At 36.7% G+C, this 27,080-nt stretch overlaps 1 protein-coding gene across 1 annotated transcript; it reads left to right on the forward strand.

The window, feature by feature from the left end:
* The first annotated feature begins 2 nt into the window (after positions 1-2).
* LOC127797199 (actin-related protein 3) lies at positions 3-25,572 on the forward strand. The gene is made up of 9 exons (XM_052329839.1): positions 3-368; positions 488-950; positions 10,611-10,757; positions 12,269-12,361; positions 12,552-12,671; positions 13,903-14,013; positions 22,203-22,328; positions 23,500-23,598; positions 24,878-25,572. Exons 1-9 carry the CDS (start codon positions 319-321, stop codon positions 24,956-24,958), a joined length of 1,290 nt encoding a protein of 429 aa, XP_052185799.1. The 5' UTR covers positions 3-318; the 3' UTR covers positions 24,959-25,572.
* Positions 25,573-27,080: the final 1,508 nt, after the last annotated feature.

Below are 27,080 nucleotides of genomic sequence, written 5' to 3' on the forward strand. Positions count from 1 at the left end.
ACAGGAGAGGAGAGACGTTGCGTTGTTTAGTTGCTAAGAAAAGAATCGAGGAAAGAGGGATTAAAACGGCAACGATAATGATGAAGCTGGTGAAACTTTGTGTACGCAATTCATAAGCTCGTCAATGAAATGGATGGCTTGAATACCCACCCCCCCACCTTCCTCTTCTTCTTCGACCCGTCACTTCACTGTTCGCTGAGCCGCCGTTGTCGCTTCCGATCACTGACGCCCTCCCAACGACCATGATCGCCCCCCTTAAACCCCACCTCGGATCTCAGCCGCGGATCCTCCTCCTCATCACTCTTTCCTCACTCTCCCATGGACGCTGCCACCTCTCGCCCCGCTGTTGTCATCGACAACGGCACCGGGTACGTTCATCCACCACCTGTTCGACGCAATTCCCATTCCAATTGTGATCCGGTTTTTGTTATTTTTTCCTCCGCCTGTAGCTCTGACCCAAAATTTGTTGTTTATTATCTGATTCTAGGTATACTAAAATGGGTTTTGCTGGTAATGTTGAACCGTGCTTCCTTGTCCCCACAGTCGTCGCCGTCAACGATTCGTTTGTAAACCAACCTCGCGCTTCCGGGAAGGGAAGCAATTGGCTAGCGCAGCATAGCGCTGGTGTTATGGCCGATCTTGATTTCTTTATTGGTGAAGAGGCTTTGTCCAGATCTCGATCTAATAACATTTACACGCTTACGCATCCAATTAGGCACGGCCAGGTCGATAATTGGGATGCGATGGAGCGATTTTGGCAACAGTGCATATTCAATTACTTGCGGTGTGATCCGGAGGATCATTATTTTCTTTTGACCGAGAGTCCTCTTACGGCCCCCGAGAGCCGGGAGTACACGGGCGAAATTATGTTTGAGACTTTCAACGTGCCAGGGCTTTATATTGCTGTCCAGCCAGTGCTTGCTCTTGCAGCTGGGTATACAACATCTAAGGTTGGTATTGAGTTGTGCTGAATTATATTGCGATGCGTTTTGAATAATTGAATACGCGACTGTCAAGAGTACTGCCAGAAATAGGGGTTAATATGAATGCGTTGTTGTTCCATTGTGAACGTCCAGTAGCTGTCTCTTTTCCGTGAATATCAAGAGCTCAACTAGCTCCAATATTTAGTTCCAGAATCACATTATTGGAAGTTCCGTGAGAAATATGTGGTATGATCGGGATGTTTGCTAAATAATACTACTGATGTGACTGGTCATGAGAAGGTGTGTTGCTTGAATTGGGAATCAATAAATTGAATTTTCTATTAGTGGAGCCCAGAGGTATAATTTGAAATGATGTTAGAGCATATCTCTTTATGGGATAATGGATTTTGTTTTCTTCTCGTTCAAATTCTTCTCAGTCAAATATTCTGCACAATGGATTTTGTCATTAAGGTGCCATAATTGTCTAATTGAAGGTTTTGGCATTGATGATGAAAGATTGTTTTACAAGTGTTTGAGGCTGCTAACTCTTAAAGTGGTATAATTGAAAATGATCATCTGCATTGTTTGGTGTCTTACACTGATGTAGGACGTATTTGCATTGACCTGAAAAATGAGATAAGCTGAAGACTGCACAAGTATTAACATGGTATTGTATAGTTCCTGGACTGATTGTTTTGTAGATAGGCCTTCAAAGACAGTTGTTTGTGTGAGAACTTTTACTGGATTTTGATTAGAACCTTAGGATAATGGGGCCAGTACAGAGATTGAATATCTAAGTGAACCTAATTTTTTTGTCTGTTCATTAGACTGCGTGCAGCAACTTTTAAAGTTTCCTTCCTCACCCTTATGACACAAGGTTACTAAACAGGAGGAAAAGTGACTTATCAAAGAAAAGCAAAAATAATAAGTAAATAAATAAAGTTTTTCTAAATATATGCAGAAAAGTTTTTCTGAGGGTCAGAGCTTTAGCATTTTGTTTTTGAAGTAATAATCTAGAATCATTATTTGAAATCCTTCATACTGAGAAATCTAGTTATAACATCATCCTAATAAATATCTCTCTCCAATCTCCTCCTTTAGTTTCTCATTCCGCATCTTACAGAAGTGCTTTTACAACAACAACATATCAGGTCTTAATCTCACTATGTGAGGTCGGTCACATGACTTTTAGCTTATCAATTATTTCTATCTGTTACGGATAAAAACCTTATCATTTAGAAGATAAGGAGTGGCAGTTGAATGATGAGAAGATAAGGAAGCATGAAGATAAATCAAGTTTAAGTATTTTGTATAAATCTGTAAATTATAGATGATTATTGTTCCTACTTATTAGATTGTTATCCTCTCCTAGTTTTTAGGAGATTTATTAGCATACTTCTTGTATATATAAGGGTTTCATACCCATGGAATAATTAAGAGAGATTTTCTATTCAATCCAAACTCTCTCAACATGGTATCAGAGCCTGGTATTTAGGGAATTCTGTTTAGACCTTCATTGCCGATTTTTTCCCTGCTTAGTACCATTTCGGCCTGTTTTTTATTCCGTTTCTTGAAGTAATCAAAGTCGGTTACGACTTTCTTCTTCACCCGATATTCTCTCATTGTTTTTCCCTTCATTCGTTTGGTTCATCATCTGAGTTTTCCTAAGATGTCTACCTTCTCCGACACCAATCCTACATCAGAAGCGGTTGAAACAAGTAGCCCGGCAGAAGCTCCATTCACTGGATCCAGCAACTCAAATAATGGAGGAGAGCTACAAAATCTCCAAGCGGCCTATCGATTGAATGGAAGAAACTACCTAAAATAGTCCCAACTTATCCGAACCTTTCTCAAAGGAAAAGGTAAGATAAGTCATCTCTTAGGGACTGGCCCTAAAGAAGGAGATCCCATGTTTTCTGCATGGGATGAGGAGGACTCTTTAGTTATGTCTTGGCTTTGGAATTCGATGATGCCCGAGATAAGTGATACGGTAATGTTTCTAACAATCCGCTAAGGATATTTGGGAGGCTGTCAACCTCACATATTCTAAAGTGAAGGATGTAGCACAAATATATGAAGTCCGAACTAAGATTGCAGCAACCAAACAAGGGGTAAGATCTGTTACTGAGTACTCTAGTACGCTGCAAACTCTATGGCAAGAATTAGATCATTATCAATGTCTAAAGATGAAATGTAGTGAAGATGCAGCCTTACATAAAAGATTTGTGGAAAAGGAGAGAACCTATGACTTCTTGGTAGGTTTAAATATGGAGTTTGATGCAGGCAGGGTTCAAATACTTGGCAAAGAAGATATACCTTCTCTAAATGAGGTAATCTCTCTAATCCGGGCTGAAGAAGGGAGAACAGGAGTAATGCTAGACACTGCTCCTTTAGAAAAATCAGCACTAATAGCATTGAAAGGTCCTAATCGGGGTCCTAAGGAGGAAAGGAAGTCTGCTGGAGATAAAACTTCCAGCGATAGAGATTCTCGAGACTCACTATGGTGTACCTTTTGCAAGAAACCAAGGCATACCATAGAAAGATGCTAGAAGCTACATGGAAAACCACCTAAAGGAGGACAGCTTGGGGTCCAAAATCAAGCCTATATAGCCAGCAGTTAACAACAGCAAACAGAGCACAAGCAAGGAGAACAAAAGGAGCAAGCAGATGGCTTGGACTTCAACCGGGTAGAAATTGAAAAGCTAAGAAATTTTCTAGACTCTCTTGAAAAGAAAGAAAAATGTATCTGTTCTCTTGCACTTACAGGTATGTCCTCCCATTCTCTCACCTCACATGCTTCGAAACAACCAAATCTAATTCTTGGATTCTTGATTCCGGGGCAACAGATCACATGACTCCTTTATCCCATTATTTCACCACCTATAGTCCTTGTTCAAGCTCAAAAAAGATAACACTGGCAGATGGCTCTTTGACCACTATTGCTGGCCAAGGAGACATTATCCTTAATAACCATCTAACTCTCAAAGATGTTCTCCATGTCCCTAAACTCTTCACCAACCTCATCTCCATTCAAAAGCTTACCTTAGATAACAATTGCAGTGTTAATTTTTCTTCTACTTACTGTGAAATTCAGGAACAGGGGTTGAAGAAGAGGATTGGGCTTGCTAAAGCTAGGGCTGGCCTATACTACTTTGATGGATCAAATGGGGAAGAAAACAGGACAAGGTGAATCTTGTGTCTTGTTTGGTGCAATCTAATAAGGACCAGATTTGGTTACATCACCATCGTCTTGGTCATCCTTCGTTTTCTACTCTTAGAGTTATGTTTCCAGCTTTGTTTAGGAGTTGTGATGTTCAAGACTTTCATTGCCCTATTTGTGAATTTGCTAAACATAAAAGGGTGTCTTACCCTTCATCAAATAAAAGAACTTCTAGTCCATTCTCTCTTCTCCATAGTGATGTTTGGGGCCCTGCAACTATTCCCAATCTTTCTGGGGCAAGGTGGTTCATAATATTTGTGGATGATTGCACTAGGGTAATGTGGTTGTTTCTTATGAAAAATAAATCTGAAGTAAGCACTATTTTTCCTAACTTCTATAACATGATTAGTACTCAATTTGGAGTGCCAATCAAGAGGCTAAGGACTGATAATGCCAAGGATTTTTTCAATCAATCCCTCGCACATTTTTTCCAACAAAAAGGCATGATTCATGAATCATCTTGTCCATACACACCCCAACAAAATGGGGTGGTTGAGAGGAAAAATGGGCATCTATTAGCTGTGACTAGGGCACTACTTTTCCACCATAATGTTCCAAAAAATTATTGGGGAGAGGCTATCCTAACAGCCACTACCCTTATTAATAGACTGCCATCTCAAACTCTTGAATCCTATAGCCCTCTTCAACTTTTAAGCAATCATTTTCCTGATTTACATATATCTAGCTGCTGGAAACCAAAAATCTTTGGGTGTGTATCATTTGTTCATGTTCAAAACCCTAATAGAGGCAAACTAGATCCCCGTGCTCTGAAATGCATTTTTATTGGATATTCCTCCAGCCAAAAGGGCTATAAGTGTTACCATCCTCTCTCCAAAAGATTCTTTGTCTCGGTTGATGATACTTTTGTGGAAAATTCTCCCTATTTTGATCACTCTCATGACAGTACAAAAGCTGCCGAAGGAAATTCAGTTATGTTTCTACCTGATCTAGATCCCTCACCTCAAACTCCCTCCTCACCAGATTCGGTTCCTACAGCAGATACACCAGACAAGACTCTAGAGGAAACCTCACCACGTACTCCTCCCTTACAGGTCTACTCAAGGCGGCAGAAGCTGGCTACTAGCCTAGTACAGATCCAAGAATCTACTTCCTCCTCTGAACCTGTTAACAACACTGGCACTAGCAGCTCTCTTGTCACACCAGCGAGTAATACTCCTCTTGACTCCACTGCATCTATAACTGAACATTACACACCTCAAAATGCTCCTACCTTTTCCCCTAGTGATCTGGAATGGCCTATAGCCCTCGGAAAAGGCACCAAGACCTACACTCAGCATCCTTTACACCTGGTCCTATCCTACTCCAAACTATCTACACCATACAAAACCTTCTTAACCAGCCTACATACCATGGGAACTCGTCCACTTACCCAAAGGAAAAAAACCAGTAGGATGCAAATGGGTGTATACACTCAAATACAAATCTGATGGAACCCTAGACCGGTATAAGGCAAGACTAGTAGCCAAGAGATACACTCAAGTATATGGCATTGATTATCTAGACACCTTTGCCCCAGTTGCAAAGCTAAATACAGTGAGAGTTCTTCTATCTCTAGCTGCTAATCTAGGCTGGCTGTTGATGCAATATGATGTAAAAATGCCTTCTTGTATGGAGACCTAGAAGAGGAAGTTTACATGGACTTACCACCGGGCTATAGTACAGATACTTGTGGGTAGATAGTGTGCAAGCTAAAAAAGGCATTGTATGGTCTTAAATAGTCCCCTAGGGCCTGGTTTGGCCGGTTTACCCATGTGATGCTTACCTTAGGGTATTAACAAAGTCAAGGAGACCATACCCTCTTCATCCACCACTCGGCCACAGGGGGAGTAACAGTCCTATTGGTATATGTGGATGATATTGTTGTGACCGAAAATGATGATGAAGGTATGACTAGATTAAAGGAATGCCTAATTAAAGAGTTTGAAATTAAATATTTGGGAAGGTTGAAATACTTCTTGGGCATAGAAGTTGCACACTCAAAAGAAGGCATCTTTATCTCTCAACAAAAGTATATTGTGGACTTACTAAAAGAAATCGGGCTGCTAGGTTGTAAGGCTGCTACTACTCCAATTGAATTTAACCACAAATTGGGGGAGGTTCTAGAAGATAAAAAAGTGAGCAAAGAATTCTACCAAAGGCTAGTAGGGAAACTAATTTATTTAGCGCACACCCGGCCAAATATTGCATATGCAGTGGGGGTGGTCAGTCAATTTATGCATTGTCCGAAAGAAACTCACCTTAGAGCGGTTTTTAGAATACTTCATTACTTGAAAGGAACACCAGGGAAAGGCATTATGTTCAAAAGGGGACAGAGTATGATACTTGAAGCCTATACTGATGCAGATTATACAGGATCAGTGGTGGACAAAAGATCTACATTCGGCTATTGTACCTTTCTAGGGGGTAATCTTGTAACTTGGAGAAGCAAAAAACAAAATGTGGTAGCCCGGTCAAGTGCAGAGGCAGAGTTTAGATCCATGCGTTAGGGGTATGTGAGTTACTTTGGTTAAAAATCTTGTTAGATGATTTGAAAATCACTTTGGTGGAACCTATGAGACTATATTGTGACAATAAATCAGCAATCAGCATTGCTCACAATCCGGTACAGCATGATAGAACCAAACATGTTGAGGTGGACCGACACTTCATTAAGGAAAAATTGGATAGTGGTCTAATATAGACTCTATATATATCATCTTGTGAACAACTTGCAGATATTCTCACTAAAGGGTTGCCTACAGTTGTGTATCAAAAGTTGACTAGCAAACTTGGAATGGATGACATCCATTCTCAATCTTGAGGGGAGAGTGTTACGGATAAGGAGCCTTATCATTTAGAAGAGAAGGAGTGGCGGTTGAATGATGAGAAGATAAGGAAGCATGAAGATAAATCAAGTTTAAGTATTTTGTATAAATCTGTAAATTATAGATGATTATTGTTCCTACTTATTAGATTGTTATCCTCTCCTAGTTTTTAGGAGATTTATTAGCATACTTCTTGTAAATATAGGGTTTCATACCCATGGAATAATTAAGAGAGATTTTCTATTCAATCCAAACTCTCTCAACACTATCTATGAGCTTAGTTTTTGTAACGCCTTTATAACTCATATAGTACTTAAGAATCTCTCACCAATTTTTCTTAGTCTTCCTTTACCTCTTTTGCTAAATACTTGTTCCAGTTTGTCCACTCTCCTTGTAAGAGCCTCTATTGGTCTTCTTCTCACATGACCAAACATCATCTTCTATGCTCATATTTTTCATATGTTAGTTCTTCATTGTGTAATATTCTATGCCATAAACAAAGCTGGTCTTATAATTGTGTTATGAAATTTTTCTTACCATGCTAAAAACTTCAGATGCACTTTTCCATTTTAATTATCACGCTTTACTTCTAGTATCCTCAACAATCTCCTTATCTTTTTGAATGATTGATTCAAGATATCTAAACAGATAATTTCTTCACCTTAGTCTTATCCAAGATACTTGAGTTGATTCAACATCCTCACTAATCTCTGCATATGGTTGTTTTATAAAATTGATTTTCTGACACCTCTGTTTCTCTTGTTAATATTTGCTCATGACTCTCCCAAAGTTTCATAGTGTGGGTCATTAGTTTGATTCCTCTATAATTTCCATACAACTCTAAACTTGTCATTTATTCTTGTAAATAGGCACTAATGCGCGATTTCTCCACATGTTTGGAATCCTTATTGATTTAAGGTTCTCATTAAATAATTTCGTCAACCAAAAACTGCGTTCTTCTTCGATGATGCATTTTCATGCTTCTATCAGGATATTATTTGGTCTAACTACTTTACCATTCTTCATCTTTTTCAATCTTTACTTCATTTTTTTTGGGCATATTCACCTATAAAACATGTAATTCCTTCCTTCTTCAGAATTACTAAGAAGTGGTAACATAACACTGGTTTCTTCCCCTTCATCGAGAAATTTCTAAAAATACTCCTTCCATCTCTCTTTGATCACTTATTCATTTACTAATACTTTTTGGTTTTTGCCTTTTATGCATTTCACTTGACTCAAATTGCTTGTTTTTCTTTCTCTCACTTTAACTCAAATTGCTTGTTTTTCTCTCTCTCACTTTAGCTAGTTTTTATATATGCATAAATCTTTCCCATCTCTTATGTCAAGTTGTTCCTATAAATTTTTCATATTAATTGCTTGTTTTGCTTATTTTTTTGGCCAAACTATACATCTTTAGGTTTTCTTCATTACAACTTATGTAAAGTCTTATAGCAAGCTCTCATAGTTTAGATCTTTTTTTGCTACCTCTTCATTCTACCACCAAGACTCCTTTTGGTTTGGGACTTTTTCTTTGACTCTCCTTGAACTAGTTTTGTCACAACTTAAATAGCATTACCATTTTTGTTTTGTTTTTTGTTTTTGTTGAGTAGCAATAGCCATTTCAATCCACATGTGCTTTGCCTCTCCTACAATCCAATCTGTTCTACAAATACTTTTTCCATGGAAATAATTTTTTTCACATTTTAAATTCAACTATTTGGTTGTTGGGGTTGGTTTTGTACCATTTTTCCTCCATCTTTTGAAATGGATGTCAATGACCATAAGTCTAACAACATAAGCGATCTTCTTGTATCATAAGAAAGTCATCTATTTGGGTAATTGAGAAGCCATTTTTATAAGTAATCAAGTGTTCATCTTGTTTCTCAAACCTAGTGTTTGAGGTCATTTTCCATGGCAAGATACCCTCACTATTTCTTTCCCTAAATCCATAACCTCCATGTGCATTTCTATATCCATTCCCTTTTCTATCTACATGACTATTTAAGTCCCCTCCTATAATTAATTTCTTTTCTCCAGGTATTTCTTCTAGCAATATATCTTTCTAAGATTTTGTCTCTATCTACATGACCATTTTGTCTTTATCTTTCTAGCAATATTCAGTCTTTTCCCCTGAATCAACTTTATCTACAATAATCCTGACTCCTATTTTCACATCCGCTACCCATTCTTTAAAGTCTTTTCCATAATAATCTGCACTCCATTCTTAGCCCAGTCCATCACTAACTACCAAGTTTATATACTGATTCTATCAAAATTTTAACCTTCTCTCCAACCCATCTCGTTTCTTGTGGCCCATAATATTAATTTTTCTCCTAATCATCATGCCCACTACTTAACTTGATTCTGGCATTTCATTTTAGAAACTGCAAAGTTACTGATACTGTGTTACTATATTCTCATGGTTTGTTCCTTTTCTTATCCACAAACAAATGGATGTACATGACTTTCAGAAGCCTTTCTTTATAATTGTTCTTACTATTTTCTATCATATGCATTGTCAACATGGCATGCTAATAGAATTTGTCTCATGGTTTTAAAATTTCAAAATTTGGAGATGCTAGGCAAATGAATTCAAATTGGATGTATTAGAGCTCAACACTTTCTTCTATTTGTTGATTTTTGCTAACAACAGAAATGACTTTAGGTTGGTTTGGTTGGATAAATGCAAAAAATCAAAAGCAGACACATTTTTGGGATGTTGAGTTCTGTAACTGGAAAATTGATGTCTTTCCGTCAATTATTTAGTGAGTGGAAGGAATCAAATGTATATCATTATATTATTGATTTTTGGATAGCTTTACATGCATTTTTAGGCCATTTCCTAATGGGTGAAGTTCTTTTTCTTTTTTTAAATAAATAATTGGTGTCATAACATGGTACCGGAGCTCTAGTTAGTTGTTGCAGGAGTTGTGGGTTCAAGTCCTTTAACATTCCCATTGTTCTTGTTTGTTGTGAGCTATTTGTGCTGGTTTTACCTATTTGCTTCCATTAATCTCTCAATCCACATGTCAGATGGTGTCTACATGTATGGAAAGTGTAGCTTGGTATACATTAGTGGTTTCATTTCGTAATAGCTTAAGCTTTTGAGACAAATTGGTTTTCATTTGAAGGGTGAGGTTTGAATAGTAAGAAATGTGAAAGCGAAAATTCCACTTTTGTTCTCTGTTCCCTTTTGTCCATTTGCAGATAAATGTTGTCCTTCCTTTTCTTTTTCTTTTTTATTTTTTTAAATCTTCCCTCCTACAAAATAGAGTAAGAATCATACTGTGGAAAGTGTTTTGAACAACTGGTGTTCTAATTTTAGATTAGAAAGAGATGTTGGGAGGGAAATAAATGTGAAAGCAAAAAACTTCCTTCTGTCCTTACTTTTTGTTTTTGGTCCAATTTCAAACAGATAGAAATGGTTCTCCTTTCTTACCCCTATCTTGTTATTTTCAACGTTGCTCCTTTCAAATTGAGAGTTAGGATCTTTTTTCTTTCACATTAACTTCTAACATGAGTACCAGGATCTTGTATTCTTTCACAGTTACTTTTACTAAGTCTGTTTTAGCAAATAAACTATAAATACGAGATTGAAATGCACATGCGTGGATAATCTTAACCTGCACCTTTTCATAGTGTGAGATGACAGGAGTTGTAGTGGATGTTGGAGATGGGGCTACGCATGTTGTACCTGTTGCAGATGGTTATGTCATTGGAAGCAGCATCAAGTCAATTCCAATTGCTGGAAAAGATGTTACTCTCTTCATCCAGCAGCTCATGCGGGTATGTTGTCTTTGACTATTACTCATATGAGTTTGTTAAACTGAGGCATGGAAGCCAATGCACTGTAACCGAGTGATATGGACCGTGTTAATGAAATAGTGATAATGTGTCAAAATATAATGTACTAAAAGTTTTTCCTGAAATACTATTGTGTCTTACCTTCCATTTCATTCTTGGATCTCTAGAATTTTCTCAAATTGGTTTCTATTTGGTAGGATCTGGCCATGGATAGAGATGGTTGGAAGCCTAGAATATATGTAGCTGATCCCACCTAGTGGGATTAAGGATTATGATTGTTGTTATTGTTGGTCTATTTGGAAATCCAGTTGTCAATGGAGATTTTCTCAAATTGGTTTCTATTTGGTAGGATCTGGCCATGGATAGAGATGGTTGGAGGCCTAGAATATATGTAGCTGATCCCACCTAGTGGGATTAAGGATTATGATTGTTGTTATTGTTGGTCTATTTGGAAATCCAGTTGCCAATGGAGATTATTCTATGCTGCTTCCTTTTGTTATGAATTGAGACCTATGTAGAGGCCTGCCAATATAAGACTCAGACATATCACTTGATTTCTACGCATCCATTACCAGTATAAAGACTGATGTTGTAACCTTATCACTGTTGCTGCAGTTTGAAATATCATTTAACTGTTACTGTTACAATTGGGAGCACTGTCGGTCTATGAATTCACCCAATAGACCAACAAATCTGAACTCTCTTTGATGCACTCTCTCACCGATTCAACCATACAACATAAACAGAAAATAAAGAATTGACAAAGAATAGAGTTAGAGCAATCAAACCACACGATACACCGAGATTTATCCTGGTTCGAACTGATTAAAATCAGTTCTACATCCAGCCTTCACAGAGAGAGCAATCCACTAGAAAACTTGTTGAATTCAGTACACAGAAATCACTCGCACACCCCAGAATCCTCACTGACAAAACAAGAACCCTCACTGCAAGAGTACAAAGATATCTTCTCTATCCTTTCTCGAGCAATACAGCTCTTTTTCAGTCAATGAGAATGATTAGTCTATTAGCCTCACGGCAGTCTACCCCATGCCTCTTATTTATAGACATAAGGGCATGAGTTACAATGAGAGAATATCTGGATAAATACCCTATCTACCCCTCACTCAAATTTACGTGCAATTAGCCTTTTTATTTCCTAATTGCCACTGCCGTATATAAAACCCAATATAACTGAGTCCTTCTAGAATTTTCAGCTACTTAATGCAAAACTTGAATAACATTTACACATCCATTCTTTGTCCCCAACTATAAAAAGTTTTCCTGTTTCCATGGATTTCTTTGAGGGTCTTTCTCACTCACTTTTTATCTTTCCTACAATGCTTTGAGGGTTACTTCTGACTAGATATTTTGAGTTTGTTTGTTTGTATTTTTGGTACTAACTTGAACAGAGATCCTTCTTATGGAATCAAGGAAATGGGTATTAGTTATTCAATTTTCATTGTTCAGCATTTTGACATTTTTTCTTGTAGGAAAGAGGAGAGCATGTTCCGCCTGAAGATTCATTTGAAGTAGCTCGAAAAGTGAAGGAAACTTATTGCTACACCTGTTCTGATATTGTCAAGGTAGTGATCTACTATCTTCAGAAGTTTGGAGAATTGTAAAATACAGATCCATGTTTCTTTCCTGTACTGTAAGCAAGTTAATAAAAGTTTAAAATACTTCCTATTACTTTTGAGTATTGTTCATTCACATGAACATTAAAAATTAATCCAGCATTTTTCTGATTACAAGCCTCTCTCTTCTTGACTTTAGGAGTTCAATAAGCATGACAAAGAACCAGCCAAATACATTAAGCAATATAAAGGTATTAAACCAAAGACAGGAGCACCGTACTCTTGTGATGTTGGCTATGAAAGATTTCTTGGCCCTGAGGTTTGTTTCTCCTTTTTCTTTGTTTTTTTTTTTTTTAAATTTCATTATTCTAGTTTTTGCTTTTTTTGGACACTGCAATGCATGTTGGTGGAATGATGATTTCGGTTTTGCTTGAAATCCATGCTTTTGCTATTACCTAGAAACCATTTGCGGTTTCAGTCTTGTTTCATTTAGGAGATGCATTCTTAGCTTGGCTTTCAAATTGATTGGAGCTAGTTTTACTGGAAAGTGAAGATATATTCTGGATTAATTAGTGAAAGAAAAGGGAAAAAAATGAAAAGAAAGATATATTCTGGATTCATTGTCTTCACTTGTTCATTGTCTTCTAATTACAATATCCCACCACAGTAGTCTGAGCATGCACTTCTCCTGAGAGGATTCTTAGATATGCCACTCTGTTTATCACTATTTAGATATTAACATGGTCGTCATATTTGTTGGATCTGACAGGACCAAGTATAATTTGACTAAATTTGACATACATCTTGGATCCATAAAAAAAAATTATCATACATTTATGCATTTTCAAGTACAGAGTATGGCAAATGAAGACTGATAAAATCATCACTGTTTGCTTTTTCTTTGATAAGTCATGCTTGGCAGTTCATATTGAGTAAATAATTATCCAGGCACGTGAGGCCGAACTTGTAGGATTCTTACTGAGTACATTGTTATTCTTACCACATCTAGACAAGGAACAAACAATACAACCTAAGGATTGAACACCGTGTAAGGTTTTCTTAACTATCATCAGGTGATCAGAGTTGGTCTGGAGAAATTTTGTTTATGATGACATAAAACTCGAAATGGTCCATGCCATCATTGATAGTACAAGGCCTTATTTGTAAATTCTGGATGCACCCAGTCTCCTGCAAATAAGGTCATTGAAGTCTGAGTGGTCTGGATAGTGTGAGTCAAAAATGAGACCCCGGAATATTCCCCCCCCCCCCCCCCCCCCCCTGTCTGATCCTTTCTTCAATCCTTAAACATGGACAATCTTTGCTGCTTGATCTAGAAGATTGTTGTTCATCACATTTACTTGTATTCAAGTTTGTTGTACATGTCTATTTGACATGTTAGAGAACTTAGTATGTGACTGGTCAAGTGGTTGGGGGGCAGCAGCAACTGATTTTCCTATTGATTAGAAGTGTTGTATAGTATCGTATATTGTTTGTGATGGATATGTCTCTGATGTACATAACCTGGATAATTAGTTTGTGTTTTCATGCAGGTTTTCTTTAATCCTGAGATCTACAACAGTGAGTTTACCACCCCTTTACCAGCTGTAATAGACAAATGCATCCAGTCAGCACCAATTGACACAAGAAGGGCATTGTATAAGGTGAAGTTGATTGTTTTGAGGAACAAGATGCAATTTTCATTCTTGGATAACGTAATTCTTACTTGCTTTTCATATTCATGACTTAGAGCTAGATACCAATGCATGTTGTGTATCTGTTAAAATATATTAATACAAACACATTTGCACACATCTTGATTTCGTTGAGAGAAAAAATAATAACATAAAAAGATAAGAGTTATCCATCTATCCAACAACTTAAGCTTTTAGATGAAATAGTGGTTAACAATTTAACAGATGTTTTAAATTTCATTAATTTTTGTAATGTTTGGGCAATATAAACTTGTGGTTTGCTACTTCACCATGTTGCTATCACATAATCTCTTCCATGTGACACGTGGGCCGCCTGCCACTTTTATTTCTCTCTGCCATCTCTTCGTGTAGCCACATTAGCCTGAGGCTAACATATAGAATGTGTTACTATTAGCCTTAGCCTTGGACCTAGGCACTAATGATAGTATCATTGAGCATAGTTGTTACTGTGAAGGATGGAGAGGTAAGCTCTTTAGGAAGAATATGAAAGTTATTCTCCTTTTTCAACTCCTTGCTTTGTCATTGATAAAGTCAATCTTTGGATTTGTGGTGCTTTGATTAGGAAATGTTTGATTTTTTCAGCACTAGGAAGGACCAGGGAGCTGGGTTCAATAGAGGCCTGAAAGGGGCTTAGTAGGTGGAAAGAAGGCCATAGCACTTCTACTAATATGGCTAGGTTTGCTTGGCCTCCCTCTGCTTTGTGGGAGACCTGTTCAGAGCTCTCCTCTCCTCTACTCATGAGAACATGCTTGGCCTAGAATGTATTTTCTCATTCCTTTTAGTCTTCTATTCCAATGTCAAGCTGATTTTCCCATGTTTCTTTGGGTTACGAAACATAAGACCCCAATGGGCATGAGGTTTAATGGCTGGATTTGAGAATTTTCAAACTTGTGCTAATGCTGTTCAAGGAACTTGCATTCCTTTGGTATGTGTGAGATAGGGTGAGGAGGGTGTGTGTGGTGGGGGAGCTGCAAAGCATTTCCCATGCCCTGTACTCTTGTATCTGTGGTGCACCCCTGCTGCTGCTCCATCAGGAGGGAGGATGTTATTGGTGCCATAAATGGGATGTTAAACTACGCAGAGCAGCCACCTGCCTTGAATTTGTGCTGATCTGGTCTTGGTTTGTTCCAGCACGTATACTGAGCCTCCCCTGTCTCCAACTAGTCTCTTCTTCTGTTGCCTCCAAGTTTTGTATTCTTCTTTTCTAACTTGGGCACCCTTGTTACCGTTTTTAAGATTTTCATTATTGCAGCTTTTCTTTCTCCCTCGAATAAGGCTATCTTGTTTGTGTTACTCAGTCCAAGCGATCACAATATCTTTTAACATTTTTTATTGGATGGCCTTGAACTTGAAAATTATGGTGCAGGGTTAGCTTACAATGATGCAGGTTATAGAAAGAATAAAGGGCAAATTTGATCTTAATATGAAACACCATTGGCATAAATAGATTCATGTTTAAAGTCAATTTGAGGTTTATTTCATGTTTTTACAAGTTAGTGGGCCACTTCTACTATTACTACTACTGTTGGTTATTAATATTATTCGTGTTCTGAAAGGTTTTAACAGTTAGGTTTAATGTTGATCTGATTTTGAAATGTGCGGAACATGAATGGTTGAGTTTGCCCATTGATCCTTAATTTGAGTCACCAGGTTGGATCTTATGTGCTCTTTTGTAAGGTTCAGTATATTCTAATAATTGATATATATATTTATTAGTTTCCTCTTGCTAAGACATGGCCTTGTGGAATATAACTAGTACCCTTTAAAAATACATATAATCTTTCTTTTTATGGTAGCCATGAAAATGTCTGATTGTCCTAATGTTAATGATTGTATCTTATACCTAAATCAATTATTCACTTTTACAAGTGTCGAAAGATAAGATTTATTTCTTAGTTTTATTCAATGGTTTTTATCTTTTATTTGGTTAATCTTATCTTGTTGTTACAGTCAAACTCTGATCCATAAGTGGGCTGAGTCTTGATCCTTATCCTTTTATCTTTGTTTCAAATTAAGTGGGTAGGTAGTGTCTTATTTTTAAGGAAGTGGGTTGTTAAACCTTAAAAACTGTATATATTAAAGTCTTATGCAATAGGAAATGAAATACGATTTTCTTACTCAAGTTCTATCATGGTATCAGAGTTGTAGGCCTCATTTCTTGAAACGATAGTACTTTTCTTCGTGTCCTTAAGTCCTACAAACTTGTACTACTGCAAGGACGAGATTCTACCCTAATTTTGAACCGAGAGATCAAGTGAGTTCTGTCTAGAGACCATGTCTATCTCAACCAAATCCAGTGGTGCATCTAAGGCACCTGTTACAGTAACTGTTAACGGAGAGAACAAGGCCACAACTCCAACCAGGGAATTGCAAAATATCGAAGTAGCCTATATAAACTAAATGGTAAGAATTGTTTGAAATGGTCTTTGTTGGTTCGCTCGTTCTTGAAAGGGAGAGACAAGCTAAATCATTTACTTGGCACTGGGCCTAAGAAAGGGGATCCTACATTTGAGGACTGGGATTAAGAAGAATATGGTAATGTCTTGGCTATGGAATTCAATGCTTTCGGAAATAAGTGATACTATCATGTTTCTAAGCACAACTCAAGAGATTCGGGATGCTGTTAAGCAGACATACTCTAAAGTTCGAGATGCAACCCAAATTTATGAGATTAAAATGAAAATCTCAGCTTCAAAGTAGCGAAATCGGTCAAACCTCAAGCTGAGAACAAAGGGGCATCAGGTAAGCAGAAAAGATAAGAGCAGGCATATGTGGCAAACACTTAGCAATCTAGGGAAGGGGATTCTCCAGAATCACTGACCGAGTTTAATAAGGAAGAAATTACAAAGCTGAGGTAGTTACTTGGGTCCCTAGAGAAACCAACTGGATCAGGTATCTGTACCTTAACCTTTTCAGGTATTTCTTCCTTCTCTCATCCTCTAAATGCCTCAAATATGACCCTCTCAAGTGTCTAGATCATTGATTCAGGGGCCACATATCATATGACATGTTCCTCCTAGAAGTTTATTTCATATACTCCCTGTCCTAACAATAGAAAGATAACTATAGCTGATGGCACAACAACTATGATAGTTGGCCAAGGTGATGTTTACTTTAATAACTCTCTTACATTAAGAAATACCCTTGCATGTACCTAAGTTGTTTACTAACCTTGTCTCGATCCAAAAACTCACCACAGAGTCTAATTGTAGGGTGATTTTCCATCATTCTTATAGTGGAATTTAGGAACAAGACACAAGAAGGATGATTGGTCATGCTAGAGAGAGAGGGGGTCTCTACTATCTTGAGGAACCCAGTGGATAGAAGGATAGGATAACTAAGTTCTCTCCATTATTTTTTCTGACTGAGTCCTCAAAGTCATGAAAAGAAAGAATTTGGTTACAGCACCGAACGTTTTGGTCATCCATCTTTTAATGTTCTTAGATTGATGTATCCTTTATTGTTCAAAGGATTAGTTGGAGAGGACTTTCAGTGTGACATACTTGAACTTGCAAAGCATAAAACAACATCTTTCTAGTTAGTATGAAAATGAGTTCTTTTCCATTTGCTCTTATCCATAGTAACATATGGGGTCCCTCTCCTTTTCTAACATCAATGGGGCTCAGTGGTTTGAAAAGGAGTTCTTTTCCATCTGCTCTTATCCAAAGTAACATATGGGGTCCCTCTCCTATTTCTAACATCACTGGAGCTCAGTGGTTTGTATCTTTTATTGATGATTGTATTTTTGTCACTTGGCTTTATCTTTTAAAGAATAAATTTGAAGTGAGTTCTATATTTCCAATTTTCTATAATATGGTGAGAACTCAATTCAATGTTGACATTAAAAGAATTTGTTCAGATAATGCTAAGGACTATTTCAATCAGTCGCTTTCTCCCTATTTTCAAACAAGAGATATAATCCATGAATCCTCTTGTGTTAATACCCCACAACAAAATGGGGTAGCTGAGAGGAAGAATGGTTATCTTCTTACTATTACAAGAGCCCTTCTATTTCAAAAAAATGTTCCAAAACAATACTTGGGAAAGCCATTTTAACTACTACTCATCTTATAAACAGGTTGCCTTCGAGAAACCTTAATTCTCAAAGTCCACTTCAACTCTTTTTTAAATTCTTTCCATAGTTTTCAATCTCCATTGGCCTAATTCCTAGGTGTTTGTTTGTGTAGCATTTGCTCACTTACACTCTCTAACACAGGGGAAAACTTGATCCTAGAGCTCTTAAATGCATCTTTGTGGGATATTCACCTACTCAAAAATGTTATAAGTGTTTCCATTCACCAACCAAGAAGTTTTTTATATTAGCGGATGTTATATTTGCTGAACAAAAACAATATTTTACTCAGCCTTCTCTTCAAAGGGAGACCTCAATACAGAGACCTATTCCTTCTTGAGTTTCTATCCTCATTAACTCCCTCTGTTCCACTCTTACTACCTGCTATTCCACCCTTACAACTTGCATCTAATAATCAATCCAAGGCCCAAGAACTGATACAGGAAGGTCCAACCCAAGAGCCTACCCACCATCCACTTCAAGTATACTCAAGAAGTAAGGGACCAGCTGCTCATCTGACACTTGTTCAACCATCAGACTCTACTCTTAGTCCTAACACTGGTCATAATGAGGTAATTTCTTCTCCTTCCACCTCTCCTAATGAGATTGAACCTATTGCTGAACCATCTAACTCAAGTGATAGTGAACTTCCCATTGCTAATCATAAAGGAACTAGAGCTTGCACAAAACACCCTCTACGTCTATTTATGTGTTGCAAAAATCTGTCCTATAGCCATAAAGCTTTTCTTACGAACATAAGCTCCGTTCCCATACCAAAAATAGTATCTAAGTCATTAAGTGATGAGAATTGGAAGGATGCTATGAAGGTAGGAATGTAGGCAATTGAAAAAAACAAGACATGGGATCTGGTAAGCTTGCCTAAAGGGAAAAAACCAATGGGATGCAAATGGATATTCATAGTCAAAATATAACTCAGATGGGTCATTAGAAAGATATAAAGCAAGGTTGGTTGCTAAGGGGCTATACCCAAACCTATGGTATAGATTACCTTGAAACCTTTGCTTTGATTGCAAAAATGAACACCATAAGAATATTGTTGTCTGTAGCAGCTAACCTTAGTTGGAAATTGCAACAATTTGATATGAAAAATGAATTTTTACATGGAAATCTAGGGGAAGAGATTTATATGGAAGTTCCACCAGGATTATGTTCAAGTGCGGAAAGGATGTTGTATGTAGGTTGAATAAGGCATTATATGGCTTGAAACAGTCTCCAAAAGCATGGTTTGGAAGGTTTACCAAAGCCATACTCAATTTGGGATACAAGCAAAGCCAAGGTGATTATACTTTGTTTATAAGACATTCTATTTCCAGAAAAGTAACTATTTTATTGGTCTATGTGGATGACATTATAATGACAGGGGATGACTTGGAAGGAATGGAAAGTCTAAAGAAATGTTTGATAAAAGAGTTTGAAATTAAGGAGTTAGACAAGCTGAAGTATTTCTTAGGTATTGAAGTGGCTCATTCTCAGTAAGGGATTTTTATATCTCAAAAGAAGAATATCTTTGATCTATTAACAGACACATGCATGGTAGGGTGTAGACCTGCTAAAACCCCTATTGAGTCTAATTATCAACTTGGTGACAACCTAGAGGATACAAGAACAAATAAGAGCCTATACCAAAGATTCTCAGTAAGGGATTTTTATATCTCAAAAGAAGAATATCTTTGATCTATTAACAGACACATGCATGGTAGGGTGTAGACCTGCTAAAACCCCTATTGAGTCTAATTATCAACTTGGTGACAACCTAGAGGATACAAGAACAAATAAGAGCCTATACCAAAGGTTAGTTGGGAGGCTCATCTATCTGTCACATACCAGGCTAGACATAGCATATGTTGGTGGAGTTGTTAGTCAATTCATGCATAATGCTAAGGAGGTACATCTGAAAGCAGTGCACTAAATTTTGCATTACTTAAATGGTACACTAGGTAGGGGAATCTTGTTCAAAAGAGGACAAGAACTAACTCTTGAAGCTTAAACTGATGCTGACTATGCAGGGTCAGTGATTGACAGGAGATCAACATCTGGGTATTGCACATTTCTAGAGGGAAATATTGTGACTTGGAGGAGTAAAAAACAAAGTGTCGTGGCAAAGTCTAGTACAGAGGCTGAATTCACATCAATGGCTCTTGGGATTTGTGAGTTGTTATGGGTAAAAATAATCCTAGAAGATCTGAAAGTTAGGTGGAAGGCTCCTATGAAGTTATATTGTGATAATAAGTCAGCTATTAATATTGCATACAATCCGATGCAATATGACCACACTAAACATGTGAAGGTTGACAGACATTTTATAAAAGGAAAACTTGAAAGTGGTCTGATTTGTACACCATTTGTGTCTACAAGAAATCAGCTTACAGATCTGCTCACTAAAGGGCTTCCTGGTGCAGTTTTTCAGAATATAACCAGCAAGCTGGGAATGGAGGGGGGAGTGTCGGAAGATAAGATTTATTTCTTAGTTTTGTCCGATGGTTTTTATTTTTTATTTGGTTAATCTTATCTTGTTGTTATGGCCAAACTCTGATCCATAAGTGGGCTGAGTCTTGATCCTTATCCTTTATCTTTGTTTTAGATTAGGTGCTTAGGTAGTGTCCTATTTTTAAGGAAGTGGGTTGTTAACCCTTAAAAACTGTATATATTAAGTCTTATGCAATAGGAAATAAAATACGATTTTCTTGCTCAAATTCTATCAATCAAGTAATGCGAAGATGATTGAAAGATGTAAAAGATTCTATTGAGACAATAATGGGATGTCAAGAAAGTACAGTAGTTAGAATGGGCAGTTGGTCCAATATAGTGTGGATAATACATGGATGGAAGTTGGAGTAGGCTGTCCAAGAAGGATAAAGTTAGCCCTTGCAAACATCCTGATAGTGTATGCCCCTTCAATCCTTTGAGAAAAATGTGTTTTGAGATTAAGTTCATTATGTATTTATCCAACCAATGTCATGTTTCCATGGTTCACAAGTTGGTTTCACAATATCAACTATGCGATTGGAATACAACCATATCAAGTATCTTTATTTACTATCATCTCATGGAACTTTTCCAAATCAAGATGGTGTTAGAATTTTATCTTTTCATTCTCTTGTCAGAGGGTTGCATTAGAAAGGGCATCCAAGCATAAAATTCTGCCACATTGTTTTTTGCATGGATTTGTATTGTCAATATGACTTTTAGAAGTCAATTGGCATTATAAATGTTGTGCCACCAACTCTAACTTGGTTAGGATAAGGTTTAGTTGATAATGATGTATTTATACAACCAGTAGGAGGATGGAACCTCGTTCGGTCTCCTATTCTTATTTTTCCCTTCTCTTTCTTCTTTATGCACAAACAGTCTTATTACTGTTCTCAGATAATTGTTCATGGTCCCCAAAGTTTCCAAAAGCCAACTCAATCACTCCTAATTTAATCAAACAACACTACTTTTTCCAGTTGATTTTATTTTAAAAATTTACTCATCTCTTAGGTCCTTAGTCTGTTTTGAAAATCTAGTAAAGCTCAAATTTTGAAAATTCAACCAAATTCTCATACCTATTCAAATTTTCTGTGTTGTTTTGGTTGGTTGACATTAACTTTAGTGGACACATGGGTACTTCAGCGGGCTCTACTCTAATCATATTTTGGAAAAAAAGACATTGCTTACTGCGTTTCCTACTAGTTTGGTGAACCTTCAAACCATCCAAGACTCTGACAAATATATTTTAAGCAGTTGAATGATGCCATGTGCAGGGAAAGGCATGTTATAGCTACTATGTTAGTATGTTAAGACTGGTTTTAAGATTTGATTTGCTGTGTAAATTTTAAGATGAAGTAATCTAGACTTGAGCAAAATCCTTGTGCAGCTTGTTATCTAGATTGAGCAATGTCCTTGTGCATCTTGTTAAATGTTTCCAGTATGAAATGATATTTATATACTACTTGGCATGAGAATGATGAATTTTACTGTGCCTGAGTTTAAGTAGGTTTCCTTTTGTGGTTCTGTGTTCACATTTTATCTTCTGAACAACTTTGTTATTTGATATTTATCTCAGAATATAGTGTTGTCTGGAGGATCAACAATGTTCAAAGACTTCCATCGTAGGTTGCAACGTGACCTGAAAAAGATTGTGGATGCTCGTGTTCTTACATCTGATGCTCGGTTTGGTGGAGAAATAAAAGTAAATATTTGGATTTTTTATTTTGTAAATAATTGTATTTATTCATAAAGCCAAGCAACAACATTCACAAGCCTTAATCCCACTAGGTGGTATTAGCTATTTGAATTCTAGTTCTTCAACCATCTCTATTCATGGTCATATCTTCTATAATACCATTATATCCTGTCATCCCTAAGAATTTTTCAGTAGTCATTTTCAGTCTTCTTCTATCGCTTTTTCTATAAAAACTTTTTTCATTCCATTCACTTGCTGCCTTATAGGTGTGTCCATTGATCTTCTTCTCACATATCCGAACCATCTTAATTGCATCTCACATATCTTTCTTTGATAGGCATCAGTCCAACCTTATTACATGCGATCTTGTTTTTAATGCTGTTTGTTCTCTTGTATGATCTCACATCCATCGTAACACTCTCATTTTAGTTATGCTCATATTTTGCCTACACTAATACTTAACTGCCCAACATCCTGAACCATGGAACAAAGATAGTTTTATTTCCATCCAATAGAACTTTCCTTTCTGTTTTTAAAGGGATTCTACAATTGCATTAAATGTTAGATTCACTTCTCCATGTTGAATGTTTTACCTCGATTTTGTAACATCATTAGTAAACTCCCTTTCTTTTTAAACAATTGATTCAAGATATATGAATTAATCTTTATATATATATAACTTGATTTTCAAGTCTTATCATCCGTACTTCCATTTCTACTAAACTTACATTTCATATATTCAGTTTTCAACTTGCTCAACTTGGGACCATTGGATTTTAAGGTTTTTCTTAATAATTCAAGCTTAATATTTGCACTTTCTTTTCTCTCATCCACCAAAACAATATTGTTTGCTAGTAACATACAACATGGCACCTCTTTTTGGATGTGCTTCAGTATGTGTCCTACACATGTTTCTACTTGTATAAGCAATTCGGGGTCATTTCTTTTCTAAAACCCTCTGCAAGACTCATCTGGGGACTTTTTTTATAGGCTTTCTCATGTCTGTAAATATCATATCATGCAAATCCTTTTGTTCATCTATAGACCTTTACATTAGATGCTTCAGGAAATAAATAGTTTCCATAGTTGACCTATTAGGCAAGAAAAAAGAAAAAAAAAGAGCTTGTTAAAATAAATAATATGAAGGGTCTAACTGCTGAATTCATTTTACTGCCAGGCACAACCGGTGGAGGTTAATGTAGTGAGCCATCCCATCCAGAGGTATGCAGTCTGGTTTGGAGGCTCTGTCCTTGCATCCACACCAGAATTTTTTGCGGTATGTTTGTATCTTTTCAATTTTGTTTCATACTTAACCCTACCACTCGGATTAAGGCTTGTGATTGTTGTTGTTGTTGTTGTTCTTGTTGTTCTTTGTTTCAGCTTACTTAGTGTTTTATTCGGTGTTTAGAATGTGTAGATCTCATAAAGCATATTGATTCACTGTAAATGTGCCACAATTGTGTGCATGCAGTTATATTTCTGTGTGGTTGGTTTCTAATTACAGTTTATAGTTTTAGGAGTAGCATCGATACTAGGTTTAGAATCTTTAAATGTCCAGTGATAATGATGTTTTTTTATATTGGTACTTAATTATGCTCGAAGAAGGTTTTTGCAATTGGTAGGCATTGTTGTGAATAGAGAAGGCACTGGTTCTTCAAATTCTCCGTTCACTGGAGAATAACATGACTCTTGAATTCTACGGTGGCCCCTGCATATTCTGAGTTCAAGATATCTATTTGCCCCATTTTATTTCAGAACTTGCTTTTTAACTTTGATCCCATTTTATTTCAGAACTTGCTATTTAAATGTCCGGTGATAATGATGTTGTTTTATATTAGTACTTAATTATGCTTGAAGAAGGTTTTTGCAATTGGTAGGCATTGTTGTGAATAGAGAAGGCACTAGTTCTTCAAATTCTCCGTTCACTGGAGAATAACATGACTTGAATTCTACTGTGGCCCCTGCATATTCTGAGTTCAAGATATCTATTTGCCCCATTTTATTTCAGAACTTGCTTTTTAACTTTGATCTCATGAATATGCTAGCTAGACGCTGCCCGACTTTTTTTTTTTTTTTTATATTTTCCATAGACTAGAATGGTATCTTTTCATTTTATGATGAAATGAAAGAGGATAGTGTTTCAACTTTTTGTCTTTCTTTTGGTGTATTTTAAGGTGAATATTTCAGCATTTGTTGGTGCATTTTTACATACCTGTATTTTTTGAATGTCCAAAGTACGTCTATGATATCAAGGGACCATGTGTTCTGGAAGAGAATCCTGCCATATCTTGAATTTCCAACTTGCATTTGTCTTTAGCACTTAGGGTGTGTTTGATAGCATGGAAAATGCATGGAAAATGTCTAAATAAGGGAGCACCTTATTCAAGATATCATTATCACTTTTCTTTTTGTCCCCGAAATTGTGCAATTTTCACCATTGTTGTTGTTTAACTTTTTTGCAACTATCTGTCCTTAGTTATTTGTATTTGTGTGTTAATCATGTTGGATGGCACAATTTTAGTTTTTTGGATTAACTAATAGTGGTCCATCTGCAGGCGTGCCATACAAAAGCAGAATATGAGGAGTATGGGGCAAGCATTTGCCGCACAAATCCTGTTTTCAAGGGGATGTATTGATGTGAAGACACCGTTCCGGAAGATGTTGTAAAGGCAATTCATGATCATAATGCTTAGGCGGAGCACCTTAACACCTTATCACTTAAAAATGTCGTTCCTGGATCCTGTCTTCACTTGACATCCATGTATAATTACAAGCTTAGATTGTGGGAGGTGTACAGTAGATGTCGAGTGTCAATTGTAAGAAAAATGAGTCTCATGTTCTTTTGTAAGGGAGCAACCAGTCTTTACACGCAATGGGATGCTGATGCTTCTTCTGGCGTTCCGGCTGGTGCTTCAGAATCTAGATAAAGAGCCACCATTTTGTTGGACACTAACCAAGCTGATAAGCAGTTCTATGTTCAGCTTGTGTTCATCTTAGTTGAAGGCTGATAAGAATTTTTTGTTTTAATCTGGGAGTCAATATTCCCCTAATAGGACATTCTCAGTTAGTAGGCTGTTCAATTCATTTGGATTGGAGTGGGGAGGAATAGAGTTGCCATAATGATTAGAAGTCGGTTTTATTTGTATTCAATCTGAACTTTCGATCCATGCTTTGTACATTAACTTCAATTTCACATATTGATGATTTACTGTTTGGAAAATTCTTGTATAGTTGTGATGCAATTTCCTCAGCAGCAGGTTATTGGTTCTAAATTCCATTCCGAGTTGCGCACAGAAAATATTTCCATTTTCAGCAGCATTCCAGACCCATTGATTACCCCCTTTTTAAAGACTTCCAACAGATTGATGTTTGTCTAGTTCTTTTCTGCACACACTATCTGGTAAATCTGGACTGAAGTGCACCGTCCAACATCTTATGCCATTGTTACAGAGTTGAAATTTGTATGTGTGTATTCAATTCAATCATGAATGCCCAACCCCCTGAGACCAAGTTAAGGTGAAAAAAGATGTGCTAAAATTGTCAGTTTAATGTTTGTCGCATGTTCTGGCATTGGTAATTGGTAAGGTGCAGTGCTGTATTCAAGTTGAGAGGTTGAACTAAATTTACCTTACAGTCTTAAATGGGTTAAATGTGTATGTGGGCTAGGTTAGATATATATACTTTAAGAGTAATGCTATTTATCTTCAAAAGAGATGAACAGCAGTGATGTAATAACTCGTATAAAGGGAAGTGTGTAGAGTAATGTTAATTCAAATTTTGATTATTGGGTAACCTTTTATCTTTTTCAAATTTTAATTATTGGGTACTTTTTTTATCTTCTTCAAGCAAATACTTTTCTATACATGGACTATCATATTACTGCTATTTATTTCAACTGAAAATATGTAGTATTAGTCATAGTTTAAAGATTGGTTACTTAAAAAAGGGCAACCATTTGTTGCAAGCATGTCAATCTCAATGTCATTGCATGTCTAGGCAAACCAAACCATACATCTCCATTGGTATGCTTGCCAGTTTTAAGTAGCATATTATTAATTTGAGATATTGTATTTTCTTATGGAGTTTGATTGTGTTTCTATTATTAGGGCACCTTTTACAGTTTTTCGGGTGGGTTTCACTGAAAATACCTTTCAAGTTTAATGTTGAAGTCTTATTGGTTTCACTAACTTGATTGTTGGTGCTCATCACTCACTCTCTCAAGTTATATGTCTCATAGCATTTTATTGCTTGTAAACACAATTAAAGAACTATTGGATTTGGACATACGACAGATCATGTATATTGTAAAGTGGGAGATGAGAAGGAAGTTAGTTTGTGAGTTTAAATTAAATTAAATTAAATAGAAATGTGATCCATTAAGGGCTATATTAAATAGGAACGTGACCCATTAAGGGCTATAATAAAATAATATTATTATACATTATATATATGATGTATACATTTTTTATTTTCCTTATCTTAAGATGATATATTCAATCTGATATTTTCATTTTTTTTTAAAGCACCATCACGAGCGCCCCTGCTGTTTGGTCCCACAATTTCAGCAGAAGAGGTAAATCAGGAAATTCAGTAAGCATGGTTCGACCCCTAACACAACCGTAAACGTGAGGACGATAAGCATTTTTCATTTTTCAGAGTCGCTCATTGCCTGTTGAACTATCTCCTAATCAGAGTTCAAACACGGAACCTAAAGACCCAAAGAACAACACCCCAACACATTTTTCTTTATCAATTGAT

The sequence above is a fragment of the Diospyros lotus genome, chromosome 3 (assembly GCF_014633365.1).
Source record: "Diospyros lotus cultivar Yz01 chromosome 3, ASM1463336v1, whole genome shotgun sequence".
In the NCBI taxonomy this organism is placed as follows: Eukaryota; Viridiplantae; Streptophyta; class Magnoliopsida; order Ericales; family Ebenaceae; genus Diospyros; species Diospyros lotus.

Coding starts and splice junctions, on each gene's coding strand:
- LOC127797199 (XM_052329839.1), top strand. CDS start 319: ATGGACGCTGCCACCTCTCGCCCCGCTGTTGTCATCGACAACGGCACC. Junction 12,672..13,902: donor AAAGATTTCTTGGCCCTGAG/GTTTGTTTCTCC, acceptor GTTTTCATGCAG/GTTTTCTTTAATCCTGAGAT. Junction 14,014..22,202: donor CAAGAAGGGCATTGTATAAG/GTGAAGTTGATT, acceptor TATTTATCTCAG/AATATAGTGTTGTCTGGAGG.